This window comes from Rhinoraja longicauda, chromosome 11, assembly GCF_053455715.1.
Source record: "Rhinoraja longicauda isolate Sanriku21f chromosome 11, sRhiLon1.1, whole genome shotgun sequence".
NCBI lineage: Eukaryota > Metazoa > Chordata > Chondrichthyes > Rajiformes > Arhynchobatidae > Rhinoraja > Rhinoraja longicauda.
Genome location: NC_135963.1, coordinates 7002167 through 7029590, shown reverse-complemented (window position 1 = coordinate 7029590; position 27424 = coordinate 7002167). Strand labels below are relative to the sequence as shown.

At 43.1% G+C, this 27424-nt stretch overlaps 1 protein-coding gene across 1 annotated transcript in view; it reads right to left on the bottom strand.

The window, feature by feature from the left end:
• Positions 1-27424, bottom strand: part of hs2st1a (heparan sulfate 2-O-sulfotransferase 1a) — a 118260-nt gene that overhangs the window by 20274 nt on the left and 70562 nt on the right. The window contains exons 2-3 of the mRNA XM_078408180.1: positions 21116-21354; positions 20300-20385 (exon numbers count right to left, since the gene is read on the bottom strand). Coding sequence (XP_078264306.1) covers positions 20300-20385; positions 21116-21354 — 325 coding nt within the window. The remainder of the gene's footprint in view (positions 1-20299; positions 20386-21115; positions 21355-27424) is intronic.

The window sequence follows — 27424 nt, the reverse complement described above, 5'->3', positions numbered from 1 at the left end:
CAGGGAAGAGAAAAAGACATTTTGGCCTTCCATCACAGTGAGGAGGGACTGGAGGAGACTCACTGTGATGGATGTTTCTTTTTGTTTGGTGTTAGTTGTGATTGTATGTGTTATTGCATTTTTATTGATTAATCTTATTGGTCTTATTGTTCAACTGCGGGTAATGTTTCATTTTACTACACATTTATGTGTATGTAACAAATAAACGACTATTGATATTGACTATTGAGTTGCGGGGGGAAACGGTCTCTGCGGAAGGCGGAAAGGGGTGGAGATGTGGAAATGTGGCTAGTGGTGGGATCCTCTAACAATAAACTTGACTTGTAGCATCCCCTCATTCTTCCCATTAAGATGGATGTTGTAATTTGCAGGACTACATATCAGCAGCAACTTATTCACCTCAGGATTTGGTGTCATCTCCAAATATGGAAATTGTGTCTTGTACATCCAAGTTCAAACCATTAACGCGGAGTATTGATCAGGGAATCTCCAGTGACCAGTAGATATTGATCATTCCCTCCAGTCCAAATAAACTCTCACTGCTGCTCATTTTCTGCTAGTTTTTTTTTATTTTTTAAGTTTAGAGATACAGCGCGGAAACAGGCCCTTCAGCCCATTGGGTCCACGCCGACCAGCAATCCCCGCACATTAGCACTATCCGAACAAAGAGGAAGATGTTGAACTTTATTACCTTCCATCACAGTGAGGAATGTGGATGTTTATGTTAAATTTTATTTTATGTGGCTGTGTGTCTTGTTCACTTAGTACGGCAACTCAAATTTCACTGTACCTTAATGGGTACATGTGACAATAAAATGAATCTTGAATCTTGACACTTGGGACAATTTTTACATTTACCAAGCCAATTAACCTTCATACCTGAACGTCTGGAGTGTGGGAAGAAACCGAAGATCTCGGAGAAAACCCATGCAGGCCGCGGGGGAACATACAAACTCCGTACAGACAGCACCCGTAGTCGGGATCAAACCCGGGCCTCTGGCGCTGCATTCGCTGTAAGGCAGCAACTCTGCCGCTGCGCCACCGTTCCGTACCCAGCTAATTTTCGTTCCATGCTTCGACAACTGCTTTTATTACAATGGTTTCAATCTTGATGACGGGTCTAATGCTGTATTAAATGTCACCTTTTGGATATCTACATATCCATCAACTGAATTTCACTTTTGTGACTTTCATCAAATCTCTTAAACATTAAACACAATTGTACCAAGTCCATGCAGTCTTTCTCTAAACGATTCAGTTTGTCCAAGTGGTTGCCAGCTCTATTATTTCTTGAATTTTCACAATCAGAGGATGAACTGACCGGTCGGTCTGAAGTGATTCAATTTAGTTTTGCACTTTTTTTTTACACTAATAGTGAAATCTCACATTTTTTCACCCTCATGTGCCACCCTTGAATATTAAGATATGTAGAAGATTGGGTCTCTGAGATTTCCCCCTTTACTTCCAGTAACAATCTAGGATGTACCCTTTTGGATCAGGTGATTTATTCACTGAAAGGTTTACATTAACCTGGCAATGAGTACAGAAGGTATCACAAAATGCTGGAGTAACTCAGGGGGTCGGGCAGCATCTTGGAGAGAAGGAATGGGTGACTTTTCGGGTCGAGACCCTTCTTCAGACTGATGAGGCAATGAGTATAGGAGGTATGATTACTCATGAAAGCACTCATGACAAGAAAACTCAGTCTTGGTCATGATGTGGAACACAGTCTTCAGACACCAAATGATATTGAGTTAGTAAAAATAGGCTAAGCACCAGCAAAAGGAACCCAATCCAGAAAAATGAGAGGAGATGCCTTTTGGGATGACTAATTGTGTTCCAAAGACTCAGTCAGAGGAAAAAAACCGTTATCTTTATCTTAAAAAGGTGAGGATCTCTTTTTTAAAAAAAACAAACCCTTAGTTTTGGGTTCTCCAATCAGAGCAAACATCTCGTTATATTCACCCAAGGTCCCTCAGAGTATTTCAATTAAGAAATTTCTCACTCTTCTAAACTCGAACGACTACTAGCCTAGCCTGGTCAACCCTTTGTCACAAGGCAACCTGCCCATTCGAGATATTTGCCCAGTTCTAGCTCTCTGAACAGCTTCCAATGCATTTACATTCTTCTTTGAATAAGGAGAACAATACAGCACAGTGCTTCAGATATGATCTCTTTAAGGCTCTATGTAATTCAATAATAACCTACTTACTTTTTCATTCCATTCTCCCAGCAACAAACAATAACATTGTTGTTTCCCCAACTACTTCTGTATTTGCATATTAGCTTCTTGTAAATTGTGCATCCAAGCACCCATATCTCTCTTCATCTCAGAGCTCCAAAATATTTTATCATCTGGATAATTCATCTATTTCTCTCCCGTAGAATAGACAATTACACTGTGCCTACTCAATTAACCTAACCATGTTCCATTGCAGCCGTCTTCACAATCTATTTTCCTATCTCAGCACTATGAACAAATTTAACAGACACCAGACCAAGTGGACCCAAACCTCTCCTACACTGGTCCAGCACCCTCTCCTCCCCTCCCCCTCTCCCCCCTCCCTCCCTCCCCTCCCCCACCATCCCCTCAACTCCCCTGATCCTCCCGCCTCCCTCCCTCCCTAGGAGATAGATTTAAACTTTAAAATGCGAATAACTTAAAAAATATAACCGATTTCAATGAAACTTCTTCCATTAGCACCAAAGGGACGACAGTGAGTAAGGTGGGCCTAAAATTGTCGTGCTATCGTGTGCCGCTTTGGCTGTAGTTCAGGAACAAACAAACAAACAAACAAGAGTTTTAGTATATAGATTAGTACCTTTGGTACTTTCCTCAAAATCATCTATACAAACTAAAAAACTTACGGCATTGATCGCTGGGACACATAACTTATTACACCTTACGAACCAGAAAGAGACCCACTTGTGCCACTCTCACTTTCTTGCTTGCCAATCATCTATCTACCCCAGTGTTTTCTCCACTGCCATAATTTTTTATTGTTTGTAATAAAGCTTGATGCAGCATTTTACTAAATTCCTCCCGGAAATCGTTCCAGCCAATTGTTCCAGAAAAATATTGTCAAGCTGGAAAGATGTTGTCAAGCTAGAATGGGTACAGAGAAGATTTACGAGGATGTTGCCAGGGCTAGAGGGTGTGAGCTATAGGGAGAGGTTAAGTAGGCTGGGACTCTATTCCTTGGAGCGTAGGAGGATGAGGGGGATCTTATTGAGGTGTATAAAATCATGAGAAGAATAGATCGGGTGATGCACTCGGGTAGAGTCTCTTGCCCAGCGTAGGTGAATTGAGGACCTGAGGACATACATTTAAGGTGAAGGGGAAAAGATTTAATAGGAATCTGAGGGGTAACTTTTTCACACAAAAGGTGGCGGGTGTATGGAACAAGCTGGCAGAGGAGGCAGTCAAGGCAGGGACTATCCCAACATTTAAGAAAAGTTAGACAGGTACATGGACAGGACAGGTTTGGAGGGATATGGACCTAATGCGGGCAGTTGGGACTAGTGTAGCTGGGACATCTTGGCTGGTGTGGGCAAGTTGGGCCGAAAGGCCTATTTCCCCGCTGTATCACTCTATGACTATGAAATTCAGGCACAGGCACACCACCGATTTTCTGGCAACTGATGGTCCGGCACTTCCTTAAATCCGGACAAAATCACGAGAGCATTGCGTGTGGCGCCACTCTTTCGGGACATGTGCCTCCGGCTTGAAAGAGTTAATTGATTATTTCTTTGCTAATTGTTAATTCTTCCACGTTTTCCTGCTGTCCATGGTGCTTTAGAGACACGAGATGGTATATTTATTGGGTCAGAGGTGTAATGTTGAATTATTATTACCTGACCTCTGTTGGTCCAGCAAAATGGATAATCCAGCACGCTCTGGAACCAAGGGTGCCGGAAAATCAATGGTGTACGTGTATATTCACTGGTTCCTGTTTAGCCGTGCCACTTGTAACTTCTTCAAAGAATTCCAGGCCAGGCAAAATCTCTCTTAGAAGAATTCAGGGCAAAATTATTGTGGATACTCTTCCATAATGTCCAACAATAGGTCTAGTAGTTCCCTCCCTCCCCCACAACCCTTTCCAATCTCAGAAGTTCAATGTCTTTAAGTATATATATCATTTTCATGAGTGAAGAAAAAGCATTTGCTTTGAAACAGTAACATCCTTGATAAGCAGACGGTCGGTCTCACCTTGCAAATAAAGTACCAATGAAAATTTTACATCAGCACATTTCAGGAAATAGGAGTACAAAGGGCTTGCTCCAGGCCCCTGTCAAACTTCATTCCTTCATGAATGTTCATAATAATGACCCGCCTCCCCAAACACTTAAGCATCTGCTCATAGAACATCTGATACTGAAAATTACTTTCAGATTTCTGTGATTAATACCCGTGGCAATAAAGCACACATGAAGGATATTCTACTTGGAACATAGTTTTAAAAATCTTGAAGGAATGAATGCCCAAGGACTATTTCTCTTGAATATTTCAGCACCCTGCAGTCTACAGCATACAGGTGTACCAGAATGTAGCAGTAAGAGAAATGCTATACTTTAAGTAAAGAGATATTAATTTTCCTAATGAAACCTCTAATTACCAAATCATTGTACACTGGATTGGCTGTAGTCAGAACAGGTTCTTTCTCAAATTCATCACACCAACATAAAACCCAGGACAGCACAGGAACAGGCCCTTCTGCCCACAACATCTGCGCTGGACATGACGGCAAGACCAATTCTTACCTGCCTGCACATAATCCGTATCCCCCCATTCCCTGCCTAACCGTGTGCTTATCTAAAAGTGTCTTCAGTGCCACAATCATTTCTGCCTCCACCATCATCCCCGACAGTTCAACATCAATTTCGACAACCACCACCAAACTAGACTTTAGTTTAGTTTAGAGATACAGCGCGGAAACAGGCCCTTTGGCCCACCGGGTCCGCGCCGACCAGCGATCCCCGCACACTAACGGGGTGAATCAGTATGGATAGAAATGAGGAATTGTAAGGGTAAAAAGACCCTAATGGGAGTTATCTATAGGCCCCCAAACAGTAGCCTCGACATAGGGTGCAAGTTGAATCAGGAGATAAAATTGGCGTGTCACAAATGTAATGCTACGGTGGTTATGGGAGATTTCAACATGCAGGTAGACTGGGAAAATCAGGTTGGAAATGGACCCCAGGAAAGAGAGTTTGTAGAGTGCCTTCGAGATGTATTCTTAGAACAGCTTGTACTGGAGCCTACCAGGGAGAAGGCAATTCTGGATTTAGTGTTGTGTAATGATCCTGATCTGATAAGGGGACTAGAGGTAAAAGAGCCATTAGGAGGCAGTGATCACAACATGATACGTTTTACTCTGCAAATGGAAAGGCAGAAGGGGAAATCGGAAGTGTCAGTATTACAGTATAGCAAAGGGGATTACAGAGGCATGAGGCAGGAGCTGGCCAAAATTGACTGGAAGGAGGCCCTAGCAGGGAAGACGGTAGAACAGCAATGGCAGGTATTCCTGGGAATAATGCAGAGGTTGCAGGATCAATTTATCCCAAAGAGGCGGAAAGACTCTAAGGGGAGTAAGAGACACCTGTGGCTGACAAGGGAAGTCAAGGACAGCATAAAAATTAAGGAGAGGAAGTATAACATAGCAAAGAAGAGTGGGAAGATGGAGGATTGGGACTCTTTTAAAGAGCAACAAAAGTTAACTAAAAAGGCAATACGGGGAGAAAAGATGAGGTACGAGGGTAAACTAGCCAATAATATAAAGGAGGATAGCAAAAGTTTTTTTAGGTATGTGAAGAGGAAAAAAATAGTCAAGGCAAATGTGGGTCCCTTGAAGACAGAAGCAGGGGAATTTATTATGGGGAACAAAGAAATGGCAGACGAGTTAAACCGTTACTTTGGATCTGTCTTCACTGAGGAAGATACACACAATCTCCCAAATGTTCTAGGGGCCGGAGAACCTAGGGTGATGGAGGAACTGAAGGAAATCCACATTAGGCAGGAAATTGTTTTGGGTAGACTGATGGAACTGAAGGCTGATAAATCCCCAGGGCCTGATGGTCTGCATCCCAGGGTACTTAAGGAGGTGGCTCTAGAAATAGTGGAAGCATTGAAGATCATTTTTCAATGTTCTATAGATTCAGGATCAGTTCCTGTGGATTGGAGGATAGCAAATGTTATCCCACTTTTTAAGAAAAGAGGGAGCGAGAAAACGGGTAATTATAGACCAGTTAGTCTGACATCAGTGGTGGGGAAGATGCTGGAGTCAATTATAAAAGACGAAATTGCTGAGCATTTGGATAGCAGTAACAGGATCATTCCGAGTCAGCATGGATTTACGAAGGGGAAATCATGCTTGACAAATCTACATGAATTTTTTGAGGATGTAACTAGGAAAATTGACAGGGGAGAGTCAGTGGATGTGGTGTACCTCGACTTTCAGAAAGCCTTCGACAAGGTCCCACATAGGAGATTAGTGGGCAAAATTAGAGCACATGGTATTGGGGGTAGGGTACTGACATGGATAGAAAATTGGTTGACAGACAGGAAGCAAAGAGTGGGGATAAATGGGTCCCTTTCGGAATGGCAGGCAGTGACCAGTGGGGTACCGCAAGGTTCGGTGCTGGGACCCCAGCTATTTACGATATACATTAATGACTTAGATGAAGGGATTAAAAGTACCATTAGCAAATTTGCAGATGATACTAAGCTGGGGGGTAGTGTGAATTGTGAGGAAGATGCAATAAGGCTGCAGGGTGACTTGGATAGGTTGTGTGAGTGGGCGGATACATGGCAGATGCAGTTTAATGTAGATAAGTGTGAGGTTATTCACTTTGGAAGTAAGAATAGAAAGGCAGATTATTATCTGAATGGTGTCAAGTTAGGAAGAGGGGATGTTCAACGAGATCTGGGTGTCCTAGTGCATCAGTCACTGAAAGGAAGCATGCAGGTACAGCAGGCAGTGAAGAAAGCCAATGGAATGTTGGCCTTCATAACAAGAGGAGTTGAGTATAGGAGCAAAGAGGTCCTTCTACAGTTGTACCGGGCCCTGGTGAGACCGCACCTGGAGTACTGGTCTCCAAATTTGAGGAAGGATATTCTTGCTATTGAGGGCGTGCAGCGTAGGTTCACTAGGTTAATTCCCGGAATGGCAGGACTGTCGTATGTTGAAAGGCTGGAGCAATTAGGCTTGTATACACTGGAATTTAGAAGGATGAGGGGGGATCTTATTGAAACATATAAGATAATTAGGGGATTGGACACATTAGAGGCAGGAAACATGTTCCCAATGTTGGGGGAGTCCAGAACAAGGGGCCACAGTTTAAGAATAAGGGGTAGGCCATTTAGAACGGAGATGAGGAAGAACTTTTTCAGTCAGAGAGTGGTGAAGGTGTGGAATTCTCTGCCTCAGAAGGCAGTGGAGGCCAGTTCGTTAGATGCTTTCAAGAGAGAGCTGGATAGAGCTCTTAAGGATAGCGGAGTGAGGGGGTATGGGGAGAAGGCAGGAACGGGGTACTGATTGAGAGTGATCAGCCATGATCGCATTGAATGGCGGTGCTGGCTCGAAGGGCTGAATGGCCTACTCCTGCACCTATTGTCTATGTCTAACACTATCCTATACCCACCAGGAGCAATTTTTACATTTACCAAGCCAATTAACCTACAAACCTGTACGTCTTTGGAGTGTGGGAGGAAACAGATGATCTCAGAGAAAACCCACGCAGGTCACGGGGAGAACGTACAAAATCCGAACACACAGCACCCGTAGTCGGGATCGAACCTGGGTCTCTGGCACTGCATTCGCTGTAAGGCAGCAACTCTACTGCTGCGCCACTGTGCTTTACTTTAGACTTGAGATACAGTGTGGAAACAGGCCTTTCGGCCCACCGAGTCTGTGCCATCCAGCAATCGTGCCGCATTAGTACTGGCAATATCTTACACGCTATGGACAATTTACAATTCACAGAATCCAGTTAACCTACAGACTTGTACGTCTTCGGAGTGTGGGAAGAAACCGGAGTACTCGGAGAAAACCCAGGTAGTCACAGGGAGAATGTACAAACTCCGTAGAGTCAGCACCCAGAGTATAGATCAAACCAGGGCTCTGGCAGTGTAAGTCGGCAACTTTACCGCATTACCTCGGCCCCAATCAATTAGCAATATTACACCAGCCATATTTCTTTTCCACCCTCAGCCCCAAAATCTATGATTGTCACCACATTGAATACGGACAGTGGGATTACGTACAGAAAGCCACATACCATACTGCTCTAGTCAAATGTTGCCATTCTGGCACGGTCAAAATTCCACCATGCTAAATGGTGTTGTTATGGACCACAAATTACAGAGTTTTAAGCTGGACCATAGCCCCCTTCTCAGTGTTTGCAAAACTGAATGGACCTAATGCCTATGCAATGATCAATAGACAACCACACCCCAAAGGGGATGGATCAGTGACACCATTAAAGATTGCTGGGGTTAACCAATTCCCCCATCAAATAACTTTTTTTTCAGATTTCTGGTTTCCAGTTTCTTGTAGGCCCGATTCTTTCCAACTTCAGTTCAAGCGGAGTCCAGTCCATTTGGCCTTCTCAGTGGAAGTCTATCTTACTTCACCTCTTATTGTCTCAGAGGTTTGTATTCGGCAATTTCAATAAACTATATTCTGTGGAGACAAGGAATCGCAGGTGCTGATTTACAAAAAAAGAAAAATGCTGAGTAACTCAACGGGTCAGGCAGCATCCCAGGAGAAAAGTGCGGCACGGTGGCGCAGCAGTAGAGTTTCTGCCTTACAGTGCTTACAGCGCCAGAGACCCGGGTTTGATCCTGACTACGGGTGCTGCCTGTGTGGAATTTGTAATTTCTCCACGTGACCACATGGGTTTTCTGCAAGATCTTCAGTTTCCTCCCACACTCCAAAGATGTACAGGTTTGTAATTGGCTTGGGTTTGTATACTTGGTACAAGTGTACATTTTCCCCAGTGTGTGGGTTTGTGTTAATGTGGGGGAATCGCTGGTCGGCGCGGACTCTGTGGGCCAAAGGGCCTGTTTGGCCGGTGTACCTCTAAACTAAACATTTCCAGTTGGGCTCCATCTGCACTCTTATGGATCCTTATGGTTTATTTTCTCTTTTGCACTACCCAACGTACTTGGGTGTGATTTGTTTGCCTACAGCACATAAAACAATGTCTTTATCAATGTACTCAGTACATAATAGTAAACCAATGTCATTCATGGCTGAAGACTGTTGAAAACTTGGTCGGCGTGGTCAACAGTGATGGAAAATTAGATCACTGCATATGGCTCGTATGTTGCATACTTGGCTAATAAAGTATGATTATGATGATAACTCGGAGGGAGTGCTGTGAGTGCAGTGATCTCTGTGTTTGCGGGGACATGGCTCCATGGGGACATCCCGGAGTCTGGTGCGAGTGGGGACGGCTTTCTGACTGTTCGGGCGGACAGGGACTGCAGAGAGTGACAGCGGTCGGTACAACTCTGGTCACATCACGGTGAAGGAGCGCGTGTGTGGCCCGGACATTGAACTGATGGCTGTGAGTCTCCGCTTAAGCTGTGTGCCCCAGGGATTCTCACACGCTGTTGTGGTGGCTGTTTAAGTCTATGTTTATTTTTTATGTGGTTATATATCTTGTTGCTTTTTTGAATGCCTGTTGGCAAAGCAAATTTCTTGTATGTTTACATACTTGGCTAATAAATTAATTACAATGACAATGCTGGTAAATTGGCATGGGCAGTACCATCATGGGATGGCTAGTTTAGGTTATCTCTGGACTGCTACCGGTACCTCGTGCTGGTGAGGCCAGGAACAGAGAGATAGAGGGTATGAATTTATGGCTGAGGGACTGGTGCAGAGAGCAGGGATTTAGATTTCTGGACCACTGGGATCTCTTCTGGGCTAGGGGTGACTTGTACAAAAGGGACGGGTTGCATCTTAACAGCAGGGGGACAAACATTCTGGCAGGCAGGTTTGCTAGTGTGACACCTGTGGCTTTAAACTAAGTAGTGGGGGGGAGGGGTTAACAAATTGTGAATATGAAGATGAGGTAAAAGGGAATACAGGAGATATTGCAAAAGACTCTCGGAAGAATGGGAACAGAAGTTCTAGAGCGGAAAAGAAATTAAGGGCAGGGCCAATTGTGAACGATGTGAGAGGGGAGGTAAATACAGAAGTTAAAGTGTTGTACTTAAATGCGCGTAGTATAAAAAATAAAGTGGATGAGCTTGAGGCTCAGTTAGTCATGGGCAAGTATGATGTTGTAGGGATCACTGAGACATGGCTACAAGAGGACCAGGGCTGGGAACTGAATATTCAGGGGTACACAACGTATAGAAAAGACAGACAGGTGGGCAGAGGGGGTGGGGTTGCTCTGATGGTAAGGAATGATATTCATTCCCTTGCAAGGGGTGACATAGAATCAGGAGATGTTGAATCAGTATGGATAGAAATGAGAAATTGTAAGGGTAAAAAGACCCTAATGGGAGTTATCTATAGGCCCCCAAACAGTAGCCTCGACTTAGGGTGCAAGTTAAATCAGGAGATAAAATTGGCGTGTCAAAAATGTAATGCTACAGTGGTTATGGGAGATTTCAACATGCAGGTAGACTGGGAAAATCAGGTTGGAAATGGACCCCAGGAAAGAGAGTTTGTAGAGTGCCTTCGAGATGGATTCTTAGAACAGCTTGTACTGGAGCCTACCAGGGAGAAGGCAATTCTGGATTTAGTGTTGTGTAATGATCCTGATCTGATAAGGGGACTAGAGGTAAAAGAGCCATTAGGAGGCAGTGATCACAACATGATAAGTTTTACTCTGCAAATGGAAAGGCAGAAGGGAAAATCGGAAGTGTCGGTATTACAGTATAGCAAAGGGGATTACAGAGGCATGAGGCGGGAGCTGGCCAAAATTGATTGGAAGGAGGCCCTAGCAGGGAAGACGGTAGAACAGCAATGGCAGGTATTCCTGGGAATAATGCAGAGGTTGCAGGATCAATTTATTCCAAAGAGGTGGAAAGACTCTAAGGGGAGTAAGAGACACCTGTGGCTGACAAGGGAAGTCAGGGACAGCATAAAAATTAAGGAGAGGAAGTATAACATAGCAAAGAAGAGTGGGAAGACAGAGGATTGGGACTCTTTTAAAGAGCAACAAAAGTTAACTAAAAAGGCAATACGAGGAGAAAAGATGAGGTACGAGGGTAAACTAGCCAATAATATAAAGGAGGATAGCAAAAGTTTTTTTAGGTACGTGAAGAGGAAAAAAATAGTCAAGGCAAATGTGGGTCCCTTGAAGACAGAAGCAGGGGAATTTATTATGGGGAACAAAGAAATGGCAGACGAGTTAAACCGTTACTTTGGATCTGTCTTCACTGAGGAAGATACACACAATCTCCCAAATGTTCTAGGGGCTGGAGAACCTAGGGTGATGGAGGAACTGAAGGAAATCCACATTAGGCAGGAAATGGTTTTGGGTAGACTGATGGGACTGAAGGCTGATAAATCCCCAGGGCCTGATGGTCTGCATCCCAGAGTACTTAAGGAGGTGGCTCTAGAAATAGTGGAAGCATTGGAGATCATTTTTCAATGTTCTATAGATTCAGGATCAGTTCCTGTGGATTGGAGAATAGCAAATGTTATCCCACTTTTTAAGAAAGGAGGGAGAGAGAAAACGGGTAATTATAGACCAGTTAGTCTGACATCAGTGGTGGGGAAAATGCTGGAGTCAATTATAAAAGACGAAATTGCTGAGCATTTGGATAGCAGTAACGGGATCGTTCCGAGTCAGCATGGATTTACGAAGGGGAAATCATGCTTGACAAATCTACTGGAATTTTTTGAGGATGTAACTAGGAAAATTGACAAGGGAGAGTCAGTGGATGTGGTGTACCTCGACTTTCAGAAAGCCTTCGACAAGGTCCCACATAGGAGATTAGTGGGCAAAATTGGGGCACATGGTATTGGGGGTAGGGTACTGACATGGATAGAAAATTGGTTAACAGACAGAAAGCAAAGAGTGGGGATAAATGGGTCCCTTTCGGAATGGCAGGCAGTGACCAGTGGGGTACCGCAAGGTTCGGTGCTGGGACCCCAGCTATTTACGATATACATTAATGACTTAGACGAAGGGATTAAAAGTACCATTAGCAAATTTGCAGATGATACTAAGTTGGGGGGTAGTGTGAATTGTGAGGAAGATGCAATAAGGCTGCAGGGTGACCTGGACAGGTTGTGTGAGTGGGCGGATACATGGCAGATGCAGTTTAATGTAGATAAGTGCGAGGTTATTCACTTTGGAAGTAAGAATAGAAAGGCAGATTATTATCTGAATGGTGTCAAGTTAGGAGGAGGGGGAGTTCAACGAGATCTGGGTGTCCTAGTGCATCAGTCAATGAAAGGAAGCATGCAGGTTCAGCAGGCAGTGAAGAAAGCCAATGGAATGTTGGCCTTCGTAACAAGAGGAGTTGAGTATAGGAGCAAAGAGGTCCTTCTACAGTTGTACCGGGCCCTGGTGAGACCGCACCTGGAGTACTGTGTGCAGTTTTGGTCTCCAAATTTGAGGAAGGATATTCTTGCTATGGAGGGCGTGCAGCGTAGGTTCACTAGATTAATTCCCGGAATGGCGTGACTGTCGTATGTTGAAAGGCTGGAGCGATTGGGCTTGTATACACTGGAATTTAGAAGGATGAGGGGGGATCTTATTGAAACATATAAGATAATTAGGGGATTGGACACATTAGAGGCAGATAACATGTTCCCAATGTTGGGGGAGTCCAGAACAAGGGGCCACAGTTTGAGAATAAGGGGTAGGCCATTTAGAACGGAGATGAGGAAGAACTTTTTCAGTCAGAGGGTGGTGAAGGTGTGGAATTCTCTGCCTCAGAAGGCAGTGGAGGCCAGTTCGTTGGATGCTTTCAAGAGAGAGCTGGATAGAGCTCTTAAGGATAGCGGAGTGAGGGGGTATGGGGAGAAGGCAGGAACGGGGTACTGATTGATAGTGATCAGCCATGATCGCATTGAATGGCGGTGCTGGCTCGAAGGGCTGAATGGCCTACTCCTGCACCTATTGTCTATTGTCTATTGAGACTGTGGTGATGACTGAATAGCAGAAATGATAGCCAACAAGTGTATAATTCACAAGAACATTTATCATATCATATCATATCATATATATACAGCCGGAAACAGGCCTTTTCGGCCCACCAAGTCCGTGCCGCCCAGCGATCCCCGTACATTAACACTATCCTACACCCACTAGGGACAATTTTTACATTTACCCAGCCAATTAACCTACATACCTGTACGTCTTTGGAGTGTGGGAGGAAACCGAAGATCTCGGAGAAAACCCACGCAGGTCACGGGGAGAACGTACAAACTCCTTACAGTGCAGCACCCGTAGTCAGGATCGAACCTGAGTCTCCGGCGCTGCATTCGCTGTAAAGCGGCAACTCTACCGCTGTGCTACCGTGCCGCCCAGATGAGAAATAATAAAAATAGATTAATGTTGCAGGTGTCAGTACATTATGCACATACTGTTCGAGGCAGGAGGATCAATAGTCTGCAGCTCAAAGCTGAGAAAACAGGATGTATTTCCAGCTAAAAGGAAATTAAGCACCAGCAAAAACTCTGGTTGAAGATAAATGGATCATTTGTAAACATGTATCAGACCTGTATTATTTTGGAAATTACAACATGTTTACAGTTATGCAAAATTACATCACTGGATCATGTTACGTTATTGAGATACGAGGAACTGCAGATCTGGTTTATACAAAATAAGCCAGCAAGTGCTGGAGTAGAAATAGGAACTGCAGATGCTGGTTTACCAAGAAAAGACAAAATGTTGGAGTAACTCAGTGGGCAGCATCCCTGGAGAACATGGATAGGTGATGTTTCAAAAAGTCATGTCATAAAGAATAAGAGTAGAATTAGGCCACTCGGCCCATTAAGTCACCATTCAATCATGGCTGATCTATCTCTCCCTTCTGCCTTCTCCCCATAACCTCTGACACCTGTACTAATCAAGGAGTTTTGGGTTGGGACTCTTCTTCAGATGTTTTGGGCCAGGTCATCACCTATTCATGTTCTCCAGGGATGCTACCTGACACGCTGAGTTATTCCAGCACTTTGTATGTTATTGAGATGTTATTTTTACATCCAATGTATAGTCAACCACGTGGACCAACATTGCCACCTCCTGGTGCAGTAACATATGACACAAACAGGTTACACAGAATAGCTTAATATTGAGCAAAACACAAATGTTGGAGGAACTTAGCAGGCTGGGCAGTATTTGCTGAGGGAATGGACAGATGATGTAACAGGTCAGGACCCTTCTTCAGGCTGATCAGCATATTATAAATGATCCAGAGGAAGTCATTGGCAATTGCTTTATGGTGGTTTCGTGCATTTCCTGACAATTACACTGATTTCAATGGCTCTTAGATATTTCAGACAGAGCTTATTTGGATTGGTAAGCAGTGCAGACTGGCCTTTAGGGTGTACCATTTCTGAATTTATAAATCCATGGACAATTTGCTTCCAGCTTCTGACAATAACATATCACAGAGCCGCAAAAAAAAGTAATCCACCTAATGTTCCAAGCCTGTTCCACCTTGGCTGACCTTTCTCAGCTCCTCTTCTGCACCAGTTTCTTATAACCCCGAAATCTACGATCTTCCAAAAGAATTATTCACCTCCACTTTAAATCCCTCCAAAAATCCAGTCTCCACAATGCTCCAGGGTGGCGAATTCCAGAGATTCGCCACGCTCTGAAATAATTTTTGCAGTTTCAAATGACCGCCTCAATTTTATAATTACGTTCCCTTGCTCAAGATACTCCCATTCGTGAAAACTTCTCAACATCTACCCTGTCCTGTGAAGATCTTATGCTTCCATATGATCAGACTCATCTTTTTAAACTGCAAAGAATACCGATGTAACCAGTCACATGCGTCAAAACTCCCAGTGAATCGTTTAAACTGACTCCAAAGCAACTAGATCCTTTCTGAAGGGGACTAAATCTTTGTACTCCAGGTGCAGCCTTACAAACGCTACTTCCTAATTTTAAACTCCAATGCTTCTTGCAATACAGGACGATATGCCATTTGCCTTCCTAATTACTTGCTGCACTTGCCAACTATGATTCATACACAAGAACACTTAACGTTCTCTATACTTTACTCATTTGCAATTAATATTAGATAAGATGACAGATTTCTCTGAAGCACCTGCACTTAAATAACAATGATCAACCCAATTAATTAAAAAAAACACTTTGTGGCTCCTTTGTATGTGGAGTCTATCCTTTACCCAACTTTTATTCGTAACCACACTTGACAGGGCACAGATCTTTCATTCCACCTGATTGTGGAATAGGGTTTCTTTATTGTTCACCATGCAATCTTCTTTACATTCACCAAGTTGGTGAATATTCACCTTATTTTCATTCCAGTCATCCTGGTACTACTCTTGCATGGTTTGCCACGTTCAAATTGGCCACCTGCCTTGATGAAAACAAAATGGCGTACTACAAGATTGCTGATTGTGGCCAAACAACTCTGATTGCGCTCAGAAACCACGGCGTCATTAAGGTGCCTAGTTCTAAAGCTTCTGCATTTGTGGTAGTGCCAAAGGATGTAATCAGAGTTACCAGAGTGATAATAAGGCATGAAAAGTGTAGAACCTGCCCTTAGCCTTTTCCTCTGGGTGTTCTGGTTTCCATCCATATCCCAAAGACGTGGGTTTATAGGTTAATTGACTTCTGGAAAAATTACCCCTAGTGTATAGGGAGTGGATAAGAAAGTGGAATTCACGAGTGTGAACTGGGGATTGATGGTTGGCATTGACTCGGTACGCCAAAGGGCCCGCTTCCACGCTGTATTTCTAAACTAAACTAAGCAAAAAGCAGTGCTGGTGGGACTCAGCATGTCAGACAGCACCGTGGGAGGTAATGGACAGGTGACGTATTGGGTCGGGACAGCTCTTCAGACTTAAGCGTCCCGGCCTGACAACTTGTTTAGTTAAACTTAAACTGTTCAGTTTGCTGAGACCATCCACAATATTGTTCGAGGCCTGGCCTCCTTGAGCGAAGGCAATGGACTGGCTCCTGGAATTGTGGAGCGTATGGGAGAATTCAAAGATCTCTTAGGAAAAAATAAGCATCGTCTCATTGAAACATACAACATTCTTCTAGTGTCTGACAGACTGACTCAGAGATGATATTTCACTTTGTTGGGGTATCTTGTACCAGGGGACAGTTTTGACATAAGACGCTTACTATTCAGGACTCAGACAAGAGATTATTTTCCCCTAAACAGCAGTGAAACTTCAGAGCTCTCCATCCAAGAGAGCTGTGGAGACGCATTTCATGTGAGACAGATCAATATCTTTTTGGATATTAAAGGAATCAAAGATTCCTTTGATGGGATTAGCACAGGAAAGTAGTGTTGAGATGAAAGATCTGCTATGATTTGATTAAATAAGAGGTGTGAGTGGTCCAATTGCCTATCCTTGCAAAACTGTACAGTGTGCACAACAATACATAATATTTAGCAGGAAGCACCGAAAAAATAAACTGAAGATACTTAAGAGAAAGATAATCAGAAAACATACATCAAGCTAGGATACGGTTAAAGGGCTGATAAACTTTGGCAAAGTGGTAGTTTTTAAGGAAATCGGAAGCTATCCCTCGCATACATTCTTCAGATGGTGTTGCAACAGTATAATGTGTGAATAGAGAGAGTATTGTGCATGATTTCCCACAGCCAGAGTCATACAGTACAGGAACAGGCTCTTCAGCCCATCATGTCCACGCCAACCAAGTTACTTAACTGTGCTAATGCCACCTTCCTGCACCTAGCCACCTCCTTCCAAACCTTTCCATGTACCCGCCCGTGTGTCTTTTAAATGTTACAATTGTACCCGTCTCCACTACTTCCTCTGGCGAATCATTCCATGTTCACACCATCATCTGAAAAAGTTGCCCCTCAAGGCCCTTTTAAATCTTTCTTCTCTCACCTTAAATCTACGCCCTCTGGTTTTAGATTCCCCTACCTTGGGGAAAGGACTGTGGCTCATCTCCTTATCTGTGCCCCTCGTAACTTTATAAGCCTCCATACAGTCAGCCTTCAGCCTCAAGACCCAACCAGCCACTCCTTATAATTCAAACCCTCCAGTAACATCCTAAATCCTTTTTTTGCTCCCTTTCCAGTTTAATAGCACCCTTCCTATTTTTGACATTCCAATATAGGGCAGGAAGATTAACCATTGCTGGAGATCCTCTGGCAGAATTAGAATCAAAGGCGATTTTGTTGACCTGCAGAAGGGGTACTGAGCAAAAGCTGATTCAACAGACAGCGGGGTTTGGTTATATGTTCTATTAAATTCACATGTGGACAACTAAGTTTTGACCCTATTCAAAAAAGTACTAAAAGGTCTTCTAAAAAGTAGGAAAATAGAAAATGCTGGTAAGCTGGAAAATGCTGTACGCTTTAGGGCATTGACTTATACGAAATAAAAAAGTTTAAAGTGATGAAAGTATCATTAAAAGCATCTAACTCATGAATACTATAAAGAGGAACATTATTCAAAATACTTTATTACACACATGTAAACAAAATTGGAATGTTTGATGTATTTTTAAGACCGTAGATCAATATACAACTTAGAAGTGTTTTGATTATAGACAATAGGTGCAGGATGAGGCCATTCGGCCCTTTGAGCCAGCACCGCCATTCAATGTGATCATGGCTGATCATTCTCAATCAGTACCCCGTTCCTGCCTTCTCCCCATACCCCCTGACTCCGCTATCCTTAAGAGCTCTATCTAGCTCTCTCTTGAATACATTGAGAATTGGCCTCCAGTGCCTTCTGAGGCAGAGAATTCCACAGATTCACAACTCTCTGACTGAAAAAGTTTTTCCTCATCGCAGTTCTAAATGGCCTACCCCTTATTCTTAAACTTGAGGCCCCTTGTTCTGGACTCCCCCAACATTGGGAACTTGTTTCCTGCCTCTAACGTGTCCAACCCCTTAATAATCTTATACGTTTCGATAAGATCTCCTCTCATATTTCATTAAACTAAAATATAAGTTGTACATAGACACTAAATCACCTGGTATCTAAACTTCTGAAATACAGAACAGGGCGTGAGGGTGGGGGCCGCGGAGAACAAAAAGGGACCTGGGGTGGGGGGGCTGCCATGAACAAAGAGGGGCCGCGCGTGGGGGCCGCCGAGAGCGAAGAAGGACCTGGGGAGGGGGGCCGCCGAGAACGAAGAGGAACCCAGCGTGGAGAACGGAGAGGGACCATTGGGACCACACTGAACACCTTGTACCTTTGTCAGAGCCCTCTCTGCATACTTTATGTGGGAATGCAAGACAAAGAAATTCACTGCGACATGTCTCACATGAGAATAAAGTACCGTTCATTCATTTATTCACAATGTGTAGTAGTTGTAATGGAAGGGAGCAGGGGGTTGATGCGCATTAATCATGCTTCTGAATATGTTTTTTAAAACAACAAACGTATAAATAAACATCAAGCACACATAAATAAACAGCAAACACAATGATGGTTTTGAAGAAATACAAAATCATTTATAAATAGAATGCACACAAAATTTTCAAATACCAGCCTCAGACTATTTAGAAGCAAAACATAGAGGGGTCCACCAGAAAACAACAGAAAAGTTAATATTTTCCTCTAGGCGACTGCACTAATTATTTGCTTGCATGGGGTCATATCAGTCTGAAGAAGGGTCTCGACCCGAAACGTTGCCCATTCCTTCTCTCCTAAGATGCTGCCTGACCTGCAGTTACTCCAGCATTTTGTGAATATATATCTTTGATTTGTACCAGCATCTGCAGTTATTTTCTTATATATATTCTCTATACAAGGTCATTATTGACAAAGGTACCATTCTGATAAAAATATGCTCACCACTTTCGTCAATTATTTCCATTTATAGTTTAGATACAGCATGGAAACAGGCTCTTCAACCCACTGTGCAGGAAAGAACTGCAGATGCTGTTTTAAATCGAAGGTAGACACAAAACGCTGGAGTAACTCAGCGGGACAGGCAGCATCTCTGGAAAGAAGGAATGGGTGACGTTTCGGGTCGAGACCCTTCTTCAGACCCACCGAGTCCATATCTACCAATGATCACCCATTCACCCACTTTCTCATCCACTCCCTACATAGGGGGCAATATACAGAGACCAATTAACCTACAAACCCACACGTCTTTGGGATGTGGGTAGAAACCGGGGCACCCGGAGGAAACCTACGTGGTCACAGGGAGAGCATACATACTCCACACAGACAGTGCACGAGGTGCGGATTGAACCCAGGTGTCTGGGGCTCTGAGATAGCGGCTCTATGAGCTGCGCCACTGTGCCGTCACGACATTTGTAGTTTCTGCTGTGCGGTGCGGCAAAAACGCAACTATATTCCAACTATTTTAGTTTGCTTTATATTTTGTATTGCAATTGTTTGGGCAAAGGATGACAAAACAGTACTGCCTACAGATAACTAATGGGTGTCCTAGTGCATCAATCACTGAAAGGAAGCATGCAGGTTCATCAGGCAGTGAAGAAAGCCAATGGAATGTTGGCCTTCATAACAAGAGGAGTTGAGTATAGGAGCAAAGAGGTCCTTCTGCAGTTGTACAGGGCCCTAGTGAGACCGCACCTGGAGTACTATGTGCAGTTTTGGTCTCCAAATTTGAGGAAGGATATTCTTGCTATTGAGGGCGTGCAGCATAGGTTTACTAGGTTAATGAATGGCGGGACTGTCATATGTTGAAAGACTGGAGCGACTGGGCTTGTATACACTGGAATTTAGAAGGATGAGAGGGGATCTTATCGAAACGTACAAGATTATTAAGGGGTTGGACACGTTCGAGGCAGGAAACATGTTCCCAATGTTGGGGTAGTCCAGAACAAGGGGCCACAGTTTAAGAATATGGGGTAGGCCATTTAGAACTGAGATGAGGAAAAACTTTTTCAGTCAGAGAATCTGTGGAATTCTCTGTGTCAGAAGGCAGTGGAGGCCAATTCTCTGAATGCATTCAAGAGAGAGCTAGATAGAGCTCTGAAGGATAGCGGAGTCAGGGGGTATGGGGAGAAGGCAGGAACGGGGTACTGATTGAGAATGATCAGCCATGATCACATTGAATGGCGGTGCTGGCTCGAAGGGCCGAATGGCCTCCTCCTGCACCTATTGTCTATGGCTCTGGCAATAGAAAGAGACTTGTGAATTGACCCACTCACTTGGTAAAGTCCAGAAATGCCACATGTCCATGATAAAATCCCGGCTTCATTTCTTTCCATGTTGTAACATTTTTAACAAATCTTGCCTGGAAAAAGAAATAACACTCATCAATTAAGTTATTCATAAAGTATTTTTGCAAGCAGTGATTTTCCTTACAGCCATTTTTTTTCCCCAATGGATTGATGAAGACACTGATGAATAAAAATCATCACGGACTTAATGAAATAAAAACATGTGATAAATTAAAATCCCATCTGTTCAGCTCAATCTTAGTTCAGGATGTTAAACAAGGGTAAGATATACTTGGCTGCGTCAATGTACTGTGGTCTCTTTTTTTTTTACAGAGATAAGTACATATCTTTAAAGTCTAGATGAGTTGTTTTCATTCATTACATTATTTAGCCTAAATAATAGCCAAGTAAAACAGAGACAAGCATCAACACTGAAAATTGGAGAAACAAACGCAAGTAACAACTGCATCCATTGTCCAGGCCCCATTTTTAAAATATAACTAAAATTAAACATTGAATTAAACGTTAAGTTTTGAACCAACTGATCTTCAATTCCACCTGATCTGTGGAATTGTAATATAGTCCAATTCATGTGTACTTCACAATGTGCCATTTCCCAGAAGGTGAACAATTGAGGGATTCTGGTTATAATTGGTTAAAATACAAGATCATTAAAGACTATATTGTAGGAAAGATTGGAGTATTTACTCTAAAGTACTTCATATATCGGATGCTTGTTCACAGGTTTTACTCCACATATTCTATACCAAAATGAATAAAATAAGGCTGTAATTAGTGACTCACTTGATCTTGTAAAGACATCACAGGATTATTTTTGGTTGTGTTGATATGCAGGACGTGGTACTTGTTTATTGCACACAGGTCATATGCAATGTTTGTGAAGGAGGTGCTGGCGGTTTTAGGTACACGATTGTAAAGGATGATTATGTCATCCATCTCATCTCCTCCTTGGTTGTGCTTCGGATTATCCATTGTGTGGCGCTGTTCAATCTCTCTGACTTCATGCCTTGCAATTGCCCTCTCTGTAAAAGAAAATAAACAGCTTTGAAGGCTGACTCGCAACACCTTGAAAGAGTTTGGTACAAAACAACACAATAGTAAGAGCGGAAAAACATTTTCAATTATCACTTTAGAAGCAACGGATTGATTTTTAATCCCTTAATGGATTGTGAATTTCTCCAATGCAATCCACACTCAACTTATGTTTATTATTCAAAGTTGTTTTACCTTAAGATATCATCATCAGTTGTTCTGATTTGGTATTTTTAATATGTGATTATAATGTTCAAATTGCAGCCTCATGGTGCAGAGGTTTAGAGTTACAGCAGGGTTACAGACCGTTCAAACCACCGAGGCTACATCGACCATCCGTTCATGTTAGTTCTACTTTATCCCACGTTCTCATCCACTTGCTACACACTAGGTGCAATTTACAGAAGACAATTAAACAACAAACACACGTGTCTTTCGGATGTGGGAGAAAACCAGAGCACCCGGAAGAAACCCACGCAGGAGATCGTGCAAACTCCACACAGGCAGCACTCGAGGTCAGGATCGAACCCAGATCTCTGGCACTATGAGCCACCAGCTCCACCAGCTGTGCTACCTGCACTGTATAATTGAGAGAAATTTTAGGTGTTGAAAACCTGAAGTGCTGGAAATTCTCAGCACCTATGACAGCCTCTCGTAAGTGAAAAAAAAATTAACAATTCACATTGATGATCTTTTGTTAAAACGCGATAAAAAGTAGACGGTAAACTTGCTCTAAGATGTAAAGGATTTGTTTAGATACAGCATGGAAACAGGCCCTTCATCCCAAAGAATTTGTGCGAACCAACGCCCATAAACTAATTCTATCCTACACACGAGGGACAATTTAAGAGACCAATTAACCTATACGTCTTTAGAATGTGGGAAGAAACCCGAGCACCCAGAGAAAACCCACATGGTCACAGGGAGATGGTGCAAACTCCACACAGACAGCACCCATAATCAGGATCAAACCGGGGCTCTCTGGCACTGTGAGGCACTGTGCTGCCCTTGAAAGTGATCTAGCTTTGAGCTAGAGGGTGTATGCCAGGAATGAGAGAAACATCACATCCTTGAGTACAGACAGATCTTGGGAAGTGGAGAACAGCAACTATAATTGAGACTTTAAGCAGCAATGCTATGTGAATGAAGAGCCAAGACAAAGTATGATGACAGAGTAGGGATGAAAAGAACAATGGAAATGTCTGAGTGAGGTTGAAGATCAAGGGACTGAAGGTCACAAAATGGTGGTGGATGCTGGATTGTTAATGGCGATGAACTGTGAGGTGTGCAATTAACAAGCCTTCATAATCCTTCCTCGACTGAGGCCATCATAAATTGATTCCTTCTCAGCGGATTAAACCTTAAGAAATTTGGAGAAAAATCTATCCAAGTATATGAGAAAGGAATTGGAAAATACATCGATGAAACGAGAAAATAGACAGGGGACAGTGCAAATGTAGCACAAAACATCCAACAATGATCAAACGGTTGAACGATTGTGTGCCTTGTTGAAAAATTGAAATTTATACCAATAAGGACCCACTACGATGTAGTCAAGTCAAGTAAAGTCAATTTTATTTGTATAGCACATTTAAAAACAACCCACGTTGACCAAAGTGCTGTACATTTGATTAGGTTCCAATAGAAAAAAAAATGAAAACATACAGTAGCACGCAAACAGTTCACAGCGCCTCCTCAATGAGCCTCAAACGCTAGGGAGTAGAAATATGTTTTGAGCCTGGACTTAAAGGAGTCGATGGAGGGGGCAGTTCTGATCGGGAGAGGGATGCTGTTCCACAGTCTAGGAGCTGCAACCGCAAAAGCGCGGTCACCCCTGAGTTTAAGCCTAGACCGTGGGATAGTGAATAGCCCCAAGTCGGCCGATCTGAGGGACCTGGAGTTAGAGAGGGGGGTTAGAAGATTTTTGATGTAGGGGGGGGAGTGTCCATTTAGGGCTTTATACGTAGACTGGGTAATACACGGTTCAGAAATCTCTACACAAAAATTGAAATTCTGGTTTGACTGTACAAATGTCTGCAAAATATTAAGTAAGGATAAAATTTCAATCAAACTGCCCAGCTTGGTTCTCGGCCAACTGTGAAATCAAACATAACAGACACTACTACCTGGTGTTCCAGTCTGGTTACACATGCAATTGGAATATATTTTAATAATTTGCATTTAACATAAGGGTTCCAACTCAAAACACCTATCCATGTTCCCCATAGATGCTTCCTCACCCATTGAGTTACTCCAGCACATTGTGCCTTTCATAAAAAATAAACTAGCAGCAGCACAGTGGCGCAGCGGTAGAGTTGCTGCCCTACAGCGCTTGCAGCGTTTTGGACCCGGGTTCGATCCCGAACACGGGTGTGGTCTGTACGGAATTTTTGTACGTTCTCTCCGTGGGGTTTCTCCGAGATCTTCGGTTTCCTCCCACACTCCAAAGACGTACAGGTTTGTAGGTTCATTGGGTTGTAGAAGTGTAAATTGTCCCTAGTGTTGAACTACTATCTACCTCTTAGATGTCCCTCGGACTATCCTTGACTGGACGTTGCTGGCTTTACCTTGCAGTAAACGTTATTCCTTTATCATGCTCCTATGGATTGATTGTGATCACATATTGTTTTTCTGCTGACTGGTTAGCATTCAACAAAAAGCTTTTCACTGTACCTCGGTACACGTGACAATAAACTAAACTAATGTGTGTAGGATAGTGTTAATGTGCAGAGATCGCTGATTGGTGTGGACTCGGTGGGCCAAAGGGCCTGTTTCCGCGCTGTATCTCTAAACTAAACTGCATCTGCAGTTCTTCAGTTCTTCTGCAGATACTATTGCCTGGCTCTCCTTACTTGAGCTCATCAAAACAATTTGCTATAGCACCCTTCATTTGCGTGAACACAGATATTCCTAAACTTGGAGAAGCTTTTAAGCAATCTCTTCTTTTAAAAAGCATTTGGCCTTTAATTGTTTTTTTTTGATGCAGGCACTTAAGAGTAATTGTTGTCACTTGTGAAGGTTAATTAGTCCTTAGTCAAATAATGTGTTTTGTTTGAATCACAAATTCTAATAAAGCTCTGAGCAATGAGAGTCTGTGCTGAATTAAATTGTCAGGCCCCAAGAGGGTTTTCAGCAGAAATTCATAACTTGCCACATTTGAAAATTCACTCACTCCTGATTGCAACAGCCACAACTAGTTGATAAGTAGCACGATTTTGCACCTTTGCATGGATTTTCAGAGGGTTTGGAATAGCACAGCCTGTGGAGCTGCAGGTTCAACTCAAACTCTGCTTCACATGTACAGTTGATAATAAATAACCAATCTCTAGTTCCAAATTTTTCAAATTCAGTGAATTAAGCTGATTATTTCCTTGAGCTTAATTGTAGAGTAGAAAGCATTTTGACTGGTTGCATCACAGCCTGGTTCGGCAACGCAAACGCCCAGGAATAAAGGAGATTACAAAAAGTGGTGGGCACTGCCAGGCACCGAAGCGATCTACAGGAGACGCTGCCTCGAAATGGCAGCCAGCATCTCCAAGGACCCTCATCATTCTGGCCACTCTCTCATTCCATTCCTGGCATCAGGAAGGTGGTACAGGAGTCTGAAAACCATGGGCTCCAGGTTCAGCAACAATTTCTTCCCAACATCCATCACGATATTGAACACTACAAACACCAACTAAACTTCGAACTACAAAGTCACTAGGGACTTCAGGCTTTTGTTTAGTTTTGCACGAATACTGTTTTTTTTAAATTTATTGAACTTTTTTAGTTTAACACCTCTAAAAGATCTCTCCCTCATCCTCCTGCGCTCCATGAAATTGAGACCCAACCTACTCAATCTCTCCCTATAGCTCACACCCACTAGTCCTGGCACCATCCTCGTAAACCTTTTCTGAACCCTTTCAAGCTTGACAATATCCTTCCTATTACATGGAACCCAAAACTGCACACAATATTCTCACCAACGTCTTATACAACTGCAACTTGACCTCCCAACTTCTATACTCAATTGACTGATGAAGGCCAAAGTGCAAAAGCCTTTTTGACCACCTTATCTACCTGCGACTCGACCTTCAAGGAACCATGCACTTGTACTCCTAGTATAGGCATGATTTAAAACAACATCTGCAGTTCCTCCCTTCACATGCCTATACAGGCTATATCAGCATTACAGAGAGATTGCATTGGTAGCAAATCATCTATAACCGTGATTTTCTGTAACGCAAACCATCTTTCCCCCTTGAATAACCATGTTATAAGTGGAGATGTATTTCTGCAGGACATTTTTCTCTCATATTTGGTCAATGTAATTGGCGATGACAAAGTGACCCCCTGCCGTAATTTAACAGTGAGTGCCAACCTCCACGGTGGCGCAGCGGTAGAGTTGCTGCCTTACAGCGAATGCAGCGCCGGAGACTCAGGTTCGATCCTGACTACGGGCGCCGTCTGTATGGAGTTTGTACGTTCTCCCCGTGACCTGCGTGGGTTTTCTTCGAGATTTTCGGTTTCCACCCACACTCCAAAGACATACAGGTATGTAGGTTAATTGGCTGGGCAAATGTAAAAAATTGTCCCTAGTGTGTGTAGGATAGTGTTAATGTGCGGGGATCGCTGGGCGGCGCGGACCCGGTGGGCCGAAGGGCCTGTTTCCGCGCTGTATCTCTTAAAAAAAAATCTATAAAACCTCAGACAAAGAGTGACGGACAATGTTCATGGATTGGGAAAGGGTCTAGGAAGTAGACCTATCAGGGAATGGGATGAGGCTCAGGGATCAAGGCATATGGGAGAAAGGCAGTTCGGAAGGAGTTCAAAGGGTATTGAGTTACAGAGCGTGAACTCAGAAGTGGAGTAAAAGTCGAGGGATTACTTTAAAGAACTGGCCATGACAACCATGGCTCCTCACAATACAAGGTGTCAGAGAAAATTCTGCCCGATCAAGAGTGTGGTAATGCTAACCTCAGAGATCTACTCCTGGCCTCAGACTGGAGGGTGCAGAAATGGAGGGGCTTTGCTGCAAAGATACTAGAGGAACAAGATGGACCACTCCGTTGAACTCGCCTATACTGAAGCGTAGTGTGCAAAGGAGCGGAACGTCCGCCATTTTAGGATGCAAAACCCACCGATCGTTATGCCTCTCCCAGTGTAATCAGTGTTTTGGGGGAACAGTATGTGTGATGATACCATTAAAATGCAGAATATATCTTATCTATGAATTCACAGACTTTTGTTATTTTTCTTTTTAAATGTTTCTGCAAGTTTCTGCCGACTAAAATGGCGCCGTGATGTACTATGGTTTTTAGGGTCGAGCGGTCTATCTTGTTCCTCTAGTATCTTTGCTTGGCTGTGACTGCTGACCCAATCAAAACAGTGAAGCTGTAGCCAAATCATACTGCTCCTACAATATAACTAAAAACAAACAACATTTGGTGTTTCTCATATTCATTTCCCACATGAATCCTGTTATAGCAAATTTTATTCTGTGTCTTATTTTCTCGTATAGTCATTTGTGAATACAATTAGAGTAAATTTCCATTAACCAAATAGCTGTATTAAAGGGATTGCTTGTAATATTGCATGCATCTCATAGCATTTCATAAAAGGTCTCGAGCGAGAAATGAAGAGGTTTAGAAACAGAAAATAGGTGTAGGAGTAGGCCATTTGACCCTTCGTGCCAGCACCACCATTCAATATGATCATGGCTGATCATCCAGTATCAGTACACAGTTCCTGCTTTTCCCCCCATATCCCTTGATCCCGTTAGCTCAAAGAGCTATATAGCTATCTCTTGAATACATCCAGTGAATTGGCCTCCACTGCCTTCTGTGGCAGAGAGTTTAACAAGAGTTAGAATCTTGGCATTTGGCCTCAAATGGGTGGGTGATAAAATTGAAGTATGATTAAACGAATCGTAGAACATTTATGACACTGGACCTTGCTTGTTCTTGCTTGCCCGTACTATTCATTAGAGAGCTATTCAACCCACGCACACCTTTCATTCCTTAGGTCGAAGGCTGCATGTTAGTTCAAGAACACATTCAAGCATTTTTTAGAGAATAG